The sequence below is a fragment of the Corylus avellana genome, chromosome 2 (assembly GCF_965113065.1).
Source record: "Corylus avellana chromosome 2, dhCorAvel1.hap1.2, whole genome shotgun sequence".
Classification (NCBI taxonomy): Eukaryota; Viridiplantae; Streptophyta; class Magnoliopsida; order Fagales; family Betulaceae; genus Corylus; species Corylus avellana.
In genome coordinates, this window is record NC_142491.1 from 9,347,787 (window position 1) to 9,360,730 (window position 12,944).

Here is a 12,944-nt window from a genome sequence, read left to right on the forward strand (position 1 = left end):
TGGCTTTACCACAAAATAAAGAAATAAATAAAAAATCAGAATTCAATATTGAGACAAATATGAAAAACAGGTAGGCAATTTGGTGAGAATATACGTTATCTGAGCAAATTTTGACTTGTATGTAGTCGGAATAATTTGAAATGAGTCTAAGAGCTTGTTTAGGATTGCGTTAAAAAACTTAAAAATTATTTTTAGTACCCAAAAAGATGTGCCAAACAAAAAACTGACATGTTTAGTAAAAATTTTCAAAATAATAAAAAAAACTTTTTTATTCTAAAATGAGCCAAAAGGCCCAAAACGCACTTTTAAAAAAGCTTAAAAATTAATTTTCTTTTTTTAAAAAGTTATTTTTGATTTTAAAAACTCTATTTCTTAACGCAATTCCAAATATATTCTAAAAGATGTTCAAAGACCTGATGACCAAATTTCCATAATATAATACAATTAGATATTGATCACAGAAGATGGCACTCTCTTGATTTCCCATGTAGAAGATTTCCATCTTTAGATTTCCTTTGATATAAAGTATTTTTATAAGAAGAAATTTTCTCCAAATCAGTCTGAATGAAATATCCTCCAACCAATTTTTTTTTTTTTAAACAGTTCAATCTCATTCATTGATAAACGAGCATAAAGCTCAATGACGTATTACATTTCAGATTCATACAAAATCCATTAACCTATGACTAATTTTCAAATTAAACAACAGATATGCGTCAAATAGACTCAAACCAATGTGTAGATAGCTCTTATTCTTGGGCTCTTACTCCCCGGCATTGAGGGCAGAGAACCCCAAGCCAAAACTCATTCTCCTCGACCTGTAAGCCAGGATAACATTCACATCCACGACCCAAAGGTTTGGACCAAATCAACTACCCCGAAGGGTATCAGGCGGATAGATCGAGAGAGAGGATCGAGCATTATTGCAAGCAAAAAAAAAAAATCAATACAGGGAAACAAAACAAGACAGAAAGAACAAAGAAAGGAAAGCCAGACAAAATTACAGGAAAATAACCAACCTAAAAAAGCACACTAAGAGGATGACAGCAACCGGAAAGAAGAGCAGTTTGCGCACTCGCTAGAAACCGAAAACAGAAGGGGGCGTTAGAAGCTTATCGCGGTGGGGGGAGCAATAAAAAGGCCCATCAGAGGACGGTGGGCGGCAGAGCAAGCGCAAAGGAGATCGGTGGCGCACTCAAACAGAGGGAGAAGTTTGAGTGAAACCCCATAAGCATCATCCACAAAGAGTACCTAAACAAGCAGAAACAACAAAAGCAAAAACAAAAAGAAACAAACATAAACTCTAGCATAAAACAAGAAAATGAGAGAATACAAGAAAATAAAACAAAGAAACAAGAAACCCAAAACAGAAACCACGTCGGGGAGGAAGGTTGCTGGGGGAAAATGGTCGGAACTCGAAGAACTCGGACGGAGCCGAAGAGGACAAGTGGAGGGGCGAGCGATGACGTGGGTTCGGCAAGGGCAGAAGATCGGGCAAAGAACGGCTGATCCAAAAGCCTAGAGCAAAAAAATGGACCAAAGGAGGGGGAAGAGGCAACGAGGAAAGGAAAGGAAAAAATCACCCTAAGAGCTAGGAGCATCAGGTAAATAGGCTAGCTCGCTAAGAGAAAAAGGGCGATGGGAGGGGAGGGAGGAGGCAGAAGAGGGAAAGGGGAGGAGGGCCGGAGGGGAAGAAGAAAGACGGCACTCTCTACTTAGAGATGAAACCCTAGCAAAGGAGGGACGGGGAGAAAAATTTTTTCGTCTTATGCTAGGTGGATCCTTGAAACCCTAGTCATCCTCCAACCAATTTAAAATAATGTCTACATGTCTTTAAATATTTAAAATGCACATTAAATTCTTAACGTCATTAATAACCGTTCATTAACTTAGACTAAATTTAATGTGTCTTTTAAATGTTTATAGACACTCGACAATATTTTAAATGAGAAACTGGGATCTCATCTATATTGAAATAAACAACCTTTGATCAATAATATTATCGGTTTCTTCTCCGTATCAACATGTGTTGATTGTGTGTGTGTTGAGTACGTGCGCAGCTTCTCACTTTCGTGCCTTTTTATTGGGTTTCATGGCCACTTCTTGTGTCATAATTTTCAGGGTGTGAAAATATCCCAATTGTTCTTTGTATAAACATAGTTAATGTGATTAACAACGTTTTCTTAATCTTCTTTATGGTTTTTGAAAGTATAATTTTGACAAACATAAACATTAATTAACTCTGTTGAACTATACTGAATGGCTGAAAGTCTGTTATAATAACTGGACACAGCATTTTACATTAATCCAGCAATAAGATTGAGGAGAGTCTTTGTACACTGCTATGTAGCTTCATCAATATGGCTGCAGTTGATCAATCATAATAATATATATATCAACGTGCCCCTCTCTTGAGAATCCAAATTTTTGGAAAACAGATTCAAATTCGTGTCACAATATCGAATCCTTGTGTTATTTTCACCAATCTGAAAAATTTGCATATGAAAACGAATTGCATCAAATATCAGAACTTTTTACTGATAAATACGTATCAAACCTGGAAATTTACACAGAAATGTAACACTCAAAAGCAACTATATTAGTACCAAACAATCAAGAAAAACTTTCAGAACTAGAAAAGGCCAACAAAGTGACATTCGATCTTCCCAAACTTCAACTATATTATGGTATTGTTCCGAAAAAATGAAAGGAGATATACCTTCATGAAGAAGAATGGCATATATATATATATATATATATATATATATATATAAACAACCTTTTATTTATTGCAGTAGAAGGTCTTTGATGTACTGAAACTTCTTTACTCTTCCTGAGGAGGCATTTAGAGGCATTAAAGACTATTTATTATTGTTGTTATTGAAGGTAGATAAATGCAATTGATCAACAGTTTTTGTTCTTTTTGTTGCTGTCATTTTTCACCTAGACAAGAAACTCACGGATTATAATTGTTGGGGATAAAAATCTCACCATACGTCCCACTTCTTTTTGCGTATGTTCTTTGTTGTTGTTTTTTGTTTTTTGTTTTTTTTGTTTTTCTAAAAAATATTAAAGGTTGTTTCTAAATTACTTTGATAACACTTTTAAGGTTGTTTCCAAATGACCTTGAAAAGACACAATTAATGAATTGTTTTCGAGCCTATCTCGAGGGCCGGCTTTTCACGTGGTGCAAGCATTGCGAAAAGATGGTACAAATTGGAATAAGATTGGCCTTATCATTGATGATGAACGAGGGGCATTGAGCTGTCTACATAAATGGCGCATATCCGTGTGAGGCGCAGTGGCAATGAAGCAGCATTGGCTCGCAAAGGAAGCGCTTTCTCTCAGTGATGAACATAGTAGCCTCTTGGAGGAAGTTTCCCTATGTATCTTTGATATTGTTTCTTTCCAACATTGTACCTAAATGTTTTCTATATATATGAGATGCTTGAATGTTTTTTTTTTAAAAAAAAAAAACATTTCTCTACATATTTTTCTAAGGATTCGGCCATATCAATATGACAAAATGGCTGCACATGTCTAATCATAATAATCACAGAGCTCATCTCTACAGAATCCAAATTTGTCGAAAACAGATTCAAATTTGGTTCACAACATTGAATCCTTGTGTCATTTCACCAATCTGAACTCTGCATATATAGAAACATTTGCATATGAAAACCAATGCCATCAAATATATATCAAGTCAGCTAAAGTCAACAAAATGACTCTAAAAAGAAAATTTACACAGTAATGTAACATTCCTACCCAAAAGAAAAATACCTCACAGATTAACCCCTCCCTCGACCGCAACAGAACTCTGCGTGTGGAGAACAATTTGGAACGTTCTCTCAATCCCATAAACTTGAAGGTTCTTCTTTGTGTGTGTAAATGGATCGTACAACACCAATTGCCCCTCACTATTCACCATAAACAACTCTCCTCTTTTCCAAAACCCCAGTGGCCTTTCCAAATCCATTGAGAGTCCAATTTTGCTAAGTCTAGTCCACGACTCCTTAACACCAAATTCGAGCAAAACCCATATCTCCAAATCACATTTTGCATTCATTTTAGAACGAGAAAAAGCCAACAAACTGATATGCCCGTTCAACAAGGTTATAGTATTGTTCTCATCACGATAATTCGATAGACTACAACCATCCAGAAGCGGCGTTGTTCTTAACACCTCGTCGTTGAAGTCGAAAGCGGCAATGATATTCTCCGGCACCCACCAGATAAAAACCCCGTCTAATGCCACCGTCCGCAAACCGTTTTCAAAAGCGAAAAAAACATCAAGGTCTAGCAGCACTCTCCAACCGTTTTCAACACCAGAAAAAACATCTATGTCAAGCACTCTCCAAGATCCGCCGCTTAAGCAGTATACTTCCACGAAACTCCTTATACGCTTTGTTTGATGTACAAATGTTGGTAACTTGATTATACGAATTCTCACCACCTTGAAATCATTAGATCTCGAATCATAACCAAATCCCAAGCCAGACCCAAAGACATCACTGACGTGATAAGGAAGACGGCGGGTCAAGGGCGGGAGAGGCTCGAGTTCTACTGCTGGTGAGGTGGGATTCCAGACATAGACGTCACTGGTGAAGTAACTTCCGAGACATAGTAAGCCATTGCAGGAAGCGATGAGTTTGAGGCCAGGAGTAAGAGGGGTCTGAGACACAAATTCGAGGTTCTCATAAGAGAGAAAAGAGAGCACTTCCCTTCTGGGGATGGAGTTTTCTGTGGCTTTGATGAGGAGGAGAGGATGATTGGGATTTTCTTCAGTGGTGGTGAGAATGGAGTGGTAGAGAAAATCTGGGTTTCCTATAATTTCATGCCAGGTTTTGGAGACGCACCTGAATCGGATTAAGGATTTTGTGGGCAGTCTCGAGAGTATCTTCACCAACACCTCCTCAGGCAGATAGGTTGACATGATCTTCCCAAACTTCTGCTCTGCTTTGCTCTGCTCTGCAGCCTCTGCTTCACTCTGCTTAATGCTGTGCTATGATCTTCCCACGATTGAGCCATGATTGTGTTATGAACCAGCTCATTTGGCAACAACAAAAAGCATGCTCTTTTGCGTGTGCTTTTTTTAAAATCGTATAATGGAGGATCTTTCTTTTTCAAATAATGAAAAAGCAAAAGAAAGCTTGCACTCAAAACTCAAAAGAGAGGCTCTTGGCTCTTCTTCCCCTCCGAAGACTTGTACGTCCACTTTTATACAATTATCGATAGATGATTTGCTGGTGGGAAGTGGGTGTGGATTTATTATATATTGATTGTTTTATCTCTCTTTTCCTAAAGCAACGACCATGATGAAATTACTTATTCCTTTCCTTTTTGTTTGGTGCAATGACAGGAAATGCATTTGAGTGTGAGAATTAAAATGTAACATTTCTCTTTTGATTATAACTTCCATAGACATATGGTATAAACAATGCATTTTCTGCCCTCCTGTAAGAGATAGACACTTATGGTCTATTTGAGATTGCAGTTTCAATAAGTGTGATTTTAAAATTTGTATTTTTAAAAATTGCGTTTTTGAAATCGCTACTTTTTAAAATCGCAAAGACGTTTGATAAAACATGTTAATAAGTATTTTTTTATCAAATATTTACTATGCGAAATCATGATTTTGGTTTAAATTCGTATTTTTTCAAATAAACACCCCCTAGTCTGCTTATAGTTGATTTTTTTTTATTTTAAATTAAGTGCCTTATAAATCGAAATGTCAAACACCTTATGTTTTGCGATATCTTTTAAAAACGCAGATTATTCTTGTGAAATCGCAATTCCAAACACACTCTTAAGCGTAAAACAACATGAGTGATTAAGACAAAAATTCCCTCTCTGACGCACCTCTCCACTGCCCACTTCGGCATCTCCGCTTTCAACCACTCCTCCCCTCACTCCAATATGCTGCCCACGCGCCCACGTGTGACCTTCACGCTCCGGCAAGTGGATCTCACGAGCCGTCGTGTAAGATGCAGTCTTTTGTTAAGGGTTGTTTTCCTCCACTGCTGCAGTTGTTGTTGAGCTTTTTGTTGTATTTCTCTTGTTAACTTTCTTTTGTATTTCTGTAGTTTCTTTTGGTTTTTACCACTTTCTTTGTTTCAAGTGGGTCACTGTCTCCCGGTATTTGCGTGGTTTGATGCGGTTGAGGAGACTTTTGTAGTTGCTCGGTTTTCAACAATATCTTTCCCTCAACAACCACTTCAACGTTGTTGTTACTGTTACTGCTTGGAGCTCCTCAAGGTGTCCCTTTGCCATCAGTTACCATCTTGTGCGACCTTTAGAAAGGTGGATCGTTAATGGTCTTTTTAGGATCTTTAATGGATCCATTGTCTATTGTTTAGTTCTACCTTTGTATTGCCTCTTTTGTTTAGACTTTATTGTTGGGGCACCTATCCCCGTTTGTGATTGTTCGGTCCCTTATAACCTTTTTCTACATGTTAAATAAAAATAAAAAATAAAAAAAACAAAACTATGTCACTTGTGGGCTTTGTGCGTTGTCTTGGTGGGAAAGCCGTGCGAAGGTAAGAGTCATAACAGTCGTATTAAGAAAATGAAGCAATGAGAGAGGTTATGCATCGATGCCTGTGGAGCTCTACAGAGAGAAAATGCTTGTACCTCCTCCAACAAAGAAACACCTTAGCTTCTATCCTCCAGCTCCATGCTTTTCTGCTCCGCAACGCGCTTGAAACCAACGTTAATCTCCTCACGAAGTTCATCACAACCTGCGGCTCTCTCTTGGCCTCCCGAAACCCACTTGCTGGCATCCACCACGCTCGCCGGGTGTTCGATCGTCGACCCAACAGGGACGACGCGTTCCTCTGTAACTCCATGATCAAAGCCCATGTGGGTTTGCGCCAATTCGTTGAGTCTTTCACTCTTTATAGAGATCTTAGGAGGGACACGGATTTTGTTCCCGATGATTACACATTCACAATCTTGGCCAAGTCTTGCGGTTTAAAGATGGCCATTTGGGAAGGTCAAGAGGTTCATGGTCATGTTGTAAAACTTGGGTTTGGCTTAAGTTTGCATGTAGCAACGTCTCTGGTTGATATGTATGCGAAGAATGGGAACACGGGCAGTGCAAGAACGTTGTTTGATGAAATGACGGAAAGAAGTGAAGTGTCGTGGACTGCTCTCATTTGTGGGTATGTAAGGTCTGGGGATATGAGTAATGCAAGGTTGCTTTTTGATCAGATGCCTGTGAAAGACTCGGCAGTGTTTAATGCAATGATTGATGGTTATGTCAAATTGGGAGGGATGGGCTCAGCTCGAAATTTGTTTGACGAGATGCCAGATAGGAATGTGGTGTCCTGGACTAGTATGATTTATGGGTATTGCCATAATGGTGATGTTGACTCTGCTAGGTTGCTATTTGATGCCATGCCGGAGAAGAACTTATTTTCATGGAATGCAATGATTGGTGGGTATTGCCAAAACAAACAACCTTACAAAGCATTGAGATTATTTCAGGAAATGCAGTTAACCACATCATTTGAACCAGATGAGGTGACTCTCGTAAGCATTCTTCCGGCGATTGCTGATTTGGGTGCTCTGGATTTGGGTGGCTGGGTTCACAGGTTTGTCCGGGAGAGGAAGTTCGATAGAGCAACGAATGTCTGCACTGCACTGGTCAATATGTATGCAAAATGTGGTGAAATTACAAAAGCCAAAAGGCTTTTTAACGATATGCCTGAAAAGGAAGCAGCTTCTTGGAATGCTTTGATATATGGGCTTGCAGTCAATGGCTGTGCCAAGGAAGCATTGGAGATATTCTCGGAGATGCTGCATGAAGGATATAAACCAAATGAAATAACCTTGCTTGGTGTTTTGTCTGCTTGTAACCATAGTGGTCTAGTGGAGGAAGGGAAGAAGTGGTTTAAAGCAATGGAGGAATTTGGGCTTACCCCAAAGATTGAGCACTATGGTTGTATGGTAGATCTTCTGGGGAGGGCTGGGTGCTTGGAGGAAGCAGAGAAGTTAATTGAGAACATGCCTTACAATGTTAATGGGATAATCTTGAGTTCTTTTCTATTTGCTTGTGGATGCTCCAGGGATATTATGAGGGCTGAGCGAGTACTAAACAAGGCAGCCAAAATTGAGCCATCGAATGACGGAAACTATGTGTTGTTGAGAAATTTGTATGCCACTGAGGAAAGGTGGGGAGATGTAGAGGAAATTAAGGGGTTGATGAGGAAGAATGGAGCAAATAAAGAGGTAGGCTGTAGCGTTATTGAGATTGATGGTAGAGTCAGGGAGTTTGTAGCAGGGGATAGAGTGTATCCGCAGTTGGAGGCCATGCATTTAACATTGGAGCACTTGGGGAAGCACATGAAGGGACAAATTAATTTAAACTAGAGGAGCAAGAGTGTTGAGGTTCTTCTGGGCTTGGGCAAAAGCACATGCTAATACAATTATACAAGTTCATCACATAAAATTCATGAATCTTGGTTTCTTCCACAAAAATGGGAGAAGTGCCTGTAAATATGAGCAAAAAACAACAGGATATGGTAACAAGTATGAGGTTTCCCTGCCTATGTTTTTATGTTTGGACCAAATGCAAAGTTTTGCCACCAAGTGGGATTTCCTGTGTCTTCTTTCAGTCCCCCCTCCCCTTTGATCCATGAATGAAAATTTCTTAATCCTGTAACATTACCAAGATTATGCTTATCAAAAATGATAAATTAAATTAGTGCAATTTAAAAATAACGATTTTAAAAAGTGCGATTTAAAAATTTGCATGCATTTTGGAAGTCATATGATAAATCTGGTTTTTCAAACCTGCGTTTGGGTTTGCGATTTTACAAAGTACGATTTTAAAATGCAATTTTTTAAAACGCAGTTAAGAATTTTGTAAAATCACAGTTTAACTTTTAAAATCATACCAAAAAAAAAAAAAAAAACCCTAATTGCTTGCGACTTGAAATCATGTTTTTTGCGTTTTCAAATTGCAATTTCTTAAAAACAAAACATACTCCCATTCAATATAATAGACAACAGTAGAAGATTCCTTCAAGCAACAGGCTAGTTCCAACTTCCAAGCCAAGAATCAGATTTTATAGTTTAGGAAAAAAAAAAAAAAAAAAAGAATATCAAAGCCTGCAAAAGGATACCTTGCTTACACTGATAAGCAGACCATATATGAAGTTATTCCCTCTCTCTGTGCGTCTGCCTCTCTTAATGCAATATATATATACGTTATTGTTGTACCTGAATATAGGGTTCTCCTTCAGCAAAATGGGTATGATTATGAGTTTCATGGGAAAAGGTTCGTTTTTTCATGATTTTTTTTTTTTTTTTTTTAATTAATTGAATCATTTCTTTTTACTACTTTTTTTTTTTTTTTTCGAAATACATAATTCATATTTATTGTCTTTCATCATATTTCTTTTGTTTATGCATACTATCATTTAATTTCTTTTTCTATGGATATTGTCCAGCTGAGAAAATATTCAGTCATAATCATTAGATTGCTTTCAATAGCTAAATTATACGGATTCAGTTCCGCTCAAATTTTTTAAAATATGAGATTCTCATATTTTTAAAATTTGAGCTCTTTATTATATCTTACAGTTCAAGTAAATGCAGATATTTTTGTGTTACCAAATCAAGTGGATTATGCATGTTGGAAACTAAAATTACTTGCCTCAATAACACACAAAGTGTCACGTTTATTGGACCGTTAGATGTAATGAATGACTCAAATTTTAAAGTTTGAGAGAATCTCAATCCAAATTATACATGCTTGATGCAATGACCAATGATATTATCATTGTTATTCATTATTACCTTTTCTACCATCATTTACCCATAACAAATTTGTGCTAGCATTCATAATTTGTCTTACTTTTTTGTTTTGTTTTTGGGCTGAATATGCCCTATGCACAATTATGTTAATGCGAATTAGTGAAAGTGTTTGGTCCCTTGATTTTGTAGGCCAATAGTGTGTTTTTAAACAAATCGTAGAAAATGTTTCATTTGAAAGAAAAGAGAAAAAAAAAAAAAAAAAAATTTGATAGTTTGAAAGAATGAAAAAAATTCACGTTATGACGTAGCAAGCAAGGGGTGCGTTTTTAAAAACACTGGATTTTAAAGGTAGTTTAAGGCATTATGTTTTCAAACCATAGATTTTACCAAACGCATAATTACACTTTTAAAATTTACTTTTTATTTTGAAATTGTTACTTTTTCAAATTATTCCACGTCTGTTATACAATTTGATAATGTGCCTGTAAAAATAAGTCATTGGATCAATATTTGTTAAAAAAAAAAAAGGAGGGGTAATTTTCACTGTCACATCATCCCAATGGTATAGTAGTCTAATAGCATTACTCAAAATGAAATTGGTAAACTGCAATATTGAAAATGTGGGTTAAGCTAGATCAACATTTGTTTAAAAAAGAGGGTAATTTTCACTGTCACATCATCCCAATTGTATAGTAGTCTAATAACATTACTCAAAATGAAATTGGTAAAATGCAATATTGAAAATGTGGGTTAAGCTATCATTATCAACCTGACCCCCAAATATATTTCATTTAATATCAGACATGGTCGTCTCACAGCTGTGCATTTCATGATTCAGATTATATTTTATAGACCTAACGTATATATGTTATCACGCTATTTAAAAATTGATGCAACAAAGCAAAATCTTGACATGTATCCATAGTTTAGGTAGAAAATCCTAGTAGCAATTGAGGAGAAAGTTGGTAAATTTATATAACACCATAATGTTTCTGGCCTGTACAATTTGCATCATAGGAGGATCGCCATTAACACAGATGTTGCATCTTGATGCGGGGACGCTCTACAGCCGCCTCATTGGGAAAGAAATCAACAACTTTAACGACTTCCATATTGCTATTCTTGACATCTTCAAGTATGTACAATCACTATAGTCTTCACTATTATTTAGAAAGAAAAAATAATAATAATAAAAAATAAGGGGGAAGAGATCGGAGTGTTTTGTATTTTGAAAAGTAATTTGCGTTTCGAGTTATTTGTTAATGTATTTTAGAAAAGTGAGAAATTCAAATTGAATACAGAAAATAAGAATACAGTACATTGACATAGATTATACTAAACTTTAAGCTAATTAGGTTGAGATCCCATGTTATTAGGCTGCCTGAATAACATAAAAAATCAGACAGTTCAAAAGGCCAATCCTAAGGAACAAGTGGACCCTACAGTCTCCTCTCTTAAGTTGTCGGAATTTCTATGTTATTCGAGCAGCCTAATAATAGTGGATCTTTATCCAAGCTAATTGCTCCCAAAAATCGTCTAACTATTGACCCAAAATAAATCTTATGCAGCACTATCAACTCAGCATTGCCTGGTAAACACTATGATGCACCATCGCACAAGGAAGTAGAGGTCAGTCTAGATTGCTTGCACATTTATATTATTCTCTCATTTCCTCCTAACCCATATATTACAATAAGCAGGATTGTTTTAAAGAATGGAAAGTCACCGAAGATCAAGGAAAGAGGGACTTGTTCATCAAGTTTATGAAGAAGAGGGTCAATCTTAGCAAATTAGATGACAGCATGATGATCACTGGAATTGTAACACCTCCTGCAGCCATGGTGGCTAAGAGAGCCGGAGAAAAGGTTCCCCAGCTGAAAGCGATCAAGGCGATTCCCGACGTCCTCTTTGTTCCCACAGCGACGGTGTTGGCTCTTGTCACTGTTAAGTTCTCCAAAAGGCTTTTAATGGGAAATACAGCATCCTGAATGTGCCTAATATGGCCTCTTCCTTTATGTTGTATATGACAAGTACCCATCTATCAATGGCATCATCTCCCTATCGTTGTTTTGCAGTTGCAATAACTAAGGGCAAAGATTTAAACAATGGTGATTTGAAAATCTTTTAAAAAAAAAAAAAAAAAAAAAAAAAAAAAAAAAAAAAAACCATTTTGAAATTGTTATTTTTTCAAACCAATCATTTTAAAACCGCTAACCAAACCGACACTAAATCACAATCTGTAAAGTCGCCGGATTCCATCAGGCCAAGACAACCATCAACACCGAAAATAAATTACACAGCAGCACTTGAGATCAAGCATTAAGCAACACTTGAATTTTGACAGGAAGGTAAAAGGGCAAGGGCAGTTTTTTTTTTTTTTTTTTTGATGTCGGGGAACCTTTCCAAGGCAGGGCCCTTCGAACCTGTTGAAATATTTTCAAAATAAATATATATATAGATATTATTTTGTGTCTTGGGAATGTTTTAAATGGAAGGTTTTAAAGAGCATTGAATGAAAATTATCCCACATTGGAAAGAGTGAAGATTTTGTTGGCATTTATAAGTTCCAACAAATTTATACTGTTAAATGATCTATGCTAGGGTACACACTAATACATGTTACCGTACGGTGCGAAGCACCGCGTGCACGTGGCGTGGGCTGTAGGGCGCTAACGGCGCCTTGATGGCGCACTTGGCATTAAGCATCGGAGCTCGGAGCGATCAGATCATGACCATTCATTTTTGGATAGTCAAGATCGTTCGATCTAGAGGTTTGATCTAAACTGTAGAATGCTTCTTAAGTAGATCCAATGGTTAGATCTACTGGATTGTTGATCTAACGATTGAGATTAAATAATTATTTAATTTAACGGTCAGATTTAAGTGCCAATTGGATTAACAGTTTACAGCAGTTTAATTTTCGAAATTCAAAACAACAGTTTTATTTCGAAATTCAAAACAGCAGTTTTATCTTCGAAATTCAAAATAACAGTTTTATTTTGAAATTCGAAATTATCTGATAATAGATAATTATCTATGACAATTCAATTCTCTTTAATACCCTTGTTTGAATTTTAAAAATAAGCATTATCCTTTTATTTTTTGTCTCTTATTAGAATAGAAAGTCTAAGGGTATTTTCGGGTTTTAATTTCGTTTGTGCATAACATAGTTAAAAACACAG

General features: G+C 36.7%; 3 protein-coding genes across 3 annotated transcripts; 2 read left to right on the forward strand and 1 right to left on the reverse strand.

Annotated features, from left to right (window-relative positions):
- Nucleotides 1-3,563: 3,563 nt before the first annotated feature.
- On the reverse strand, nt 3,564-5,171 carry LOC132167664 (F-box protein At3g07870-like). The gene is made up of 2 exons (XM_059578677.2): nt 3,784-5,171; nt 3,564-3,650 (listed from the first exon to the last, which is right to left on the reverse strand). The coding sequence occupies exon 1, from the start codon at nt 4,934-4,936 to the stop codon at nt 3,785-3,787; it is 1,152 nt and encodes a 383-aa protein (XP_059434660.2). The 5' UTR covers nt 4,937-5,171; the 3' UTR covers nt 3,564-3,650; nt 3,784.
- A 1,328-nt stretch (nt 5,172-6,499) lies between these two features.
- Nucleotides 6,500-8,658, forward strand: AHG11 (Pentatricopeptide repeat (PPR-like) superfamily protein). Its single transcript, XM_059575679.2, has one exon. The coding sequence runs from the start codon at nt 6,577-6,579 to the stop codon at nt 8,371-8,373; it is 1,797 nt and encodes a 598-aa protein (XP_059431662.2). The 5' UTR covers nt 6,500-6,576; the 3' UTR covers nt 8,374-8,658.
- A 589-nt stretch (nt 8,659-9,247) lies between these two features.
- On the forward strand, nt 9,248-11,784 carry LOC132167995 (calcium ion-binding protein). The gene is made up of 4 exons (XM_059579054.2): nt 9,248-9,283; nt 10,780-10,897; nt 11,331-11,391; nt 11,463-11,784. Exons 1-4 carry the CDS (start codon nt 9,253-9,255, stop codon nt 11,748-11,750), a joined length of 498 nt encoding a protein of 165 aa, XP_059435037.1. The 5' UTR covers nt 9,248-9,252; the 3' UTR covers nt 11,751-11,784.
- Nucleotides 11,785-12,944: the final 1,160 nt, after the last annotated feature.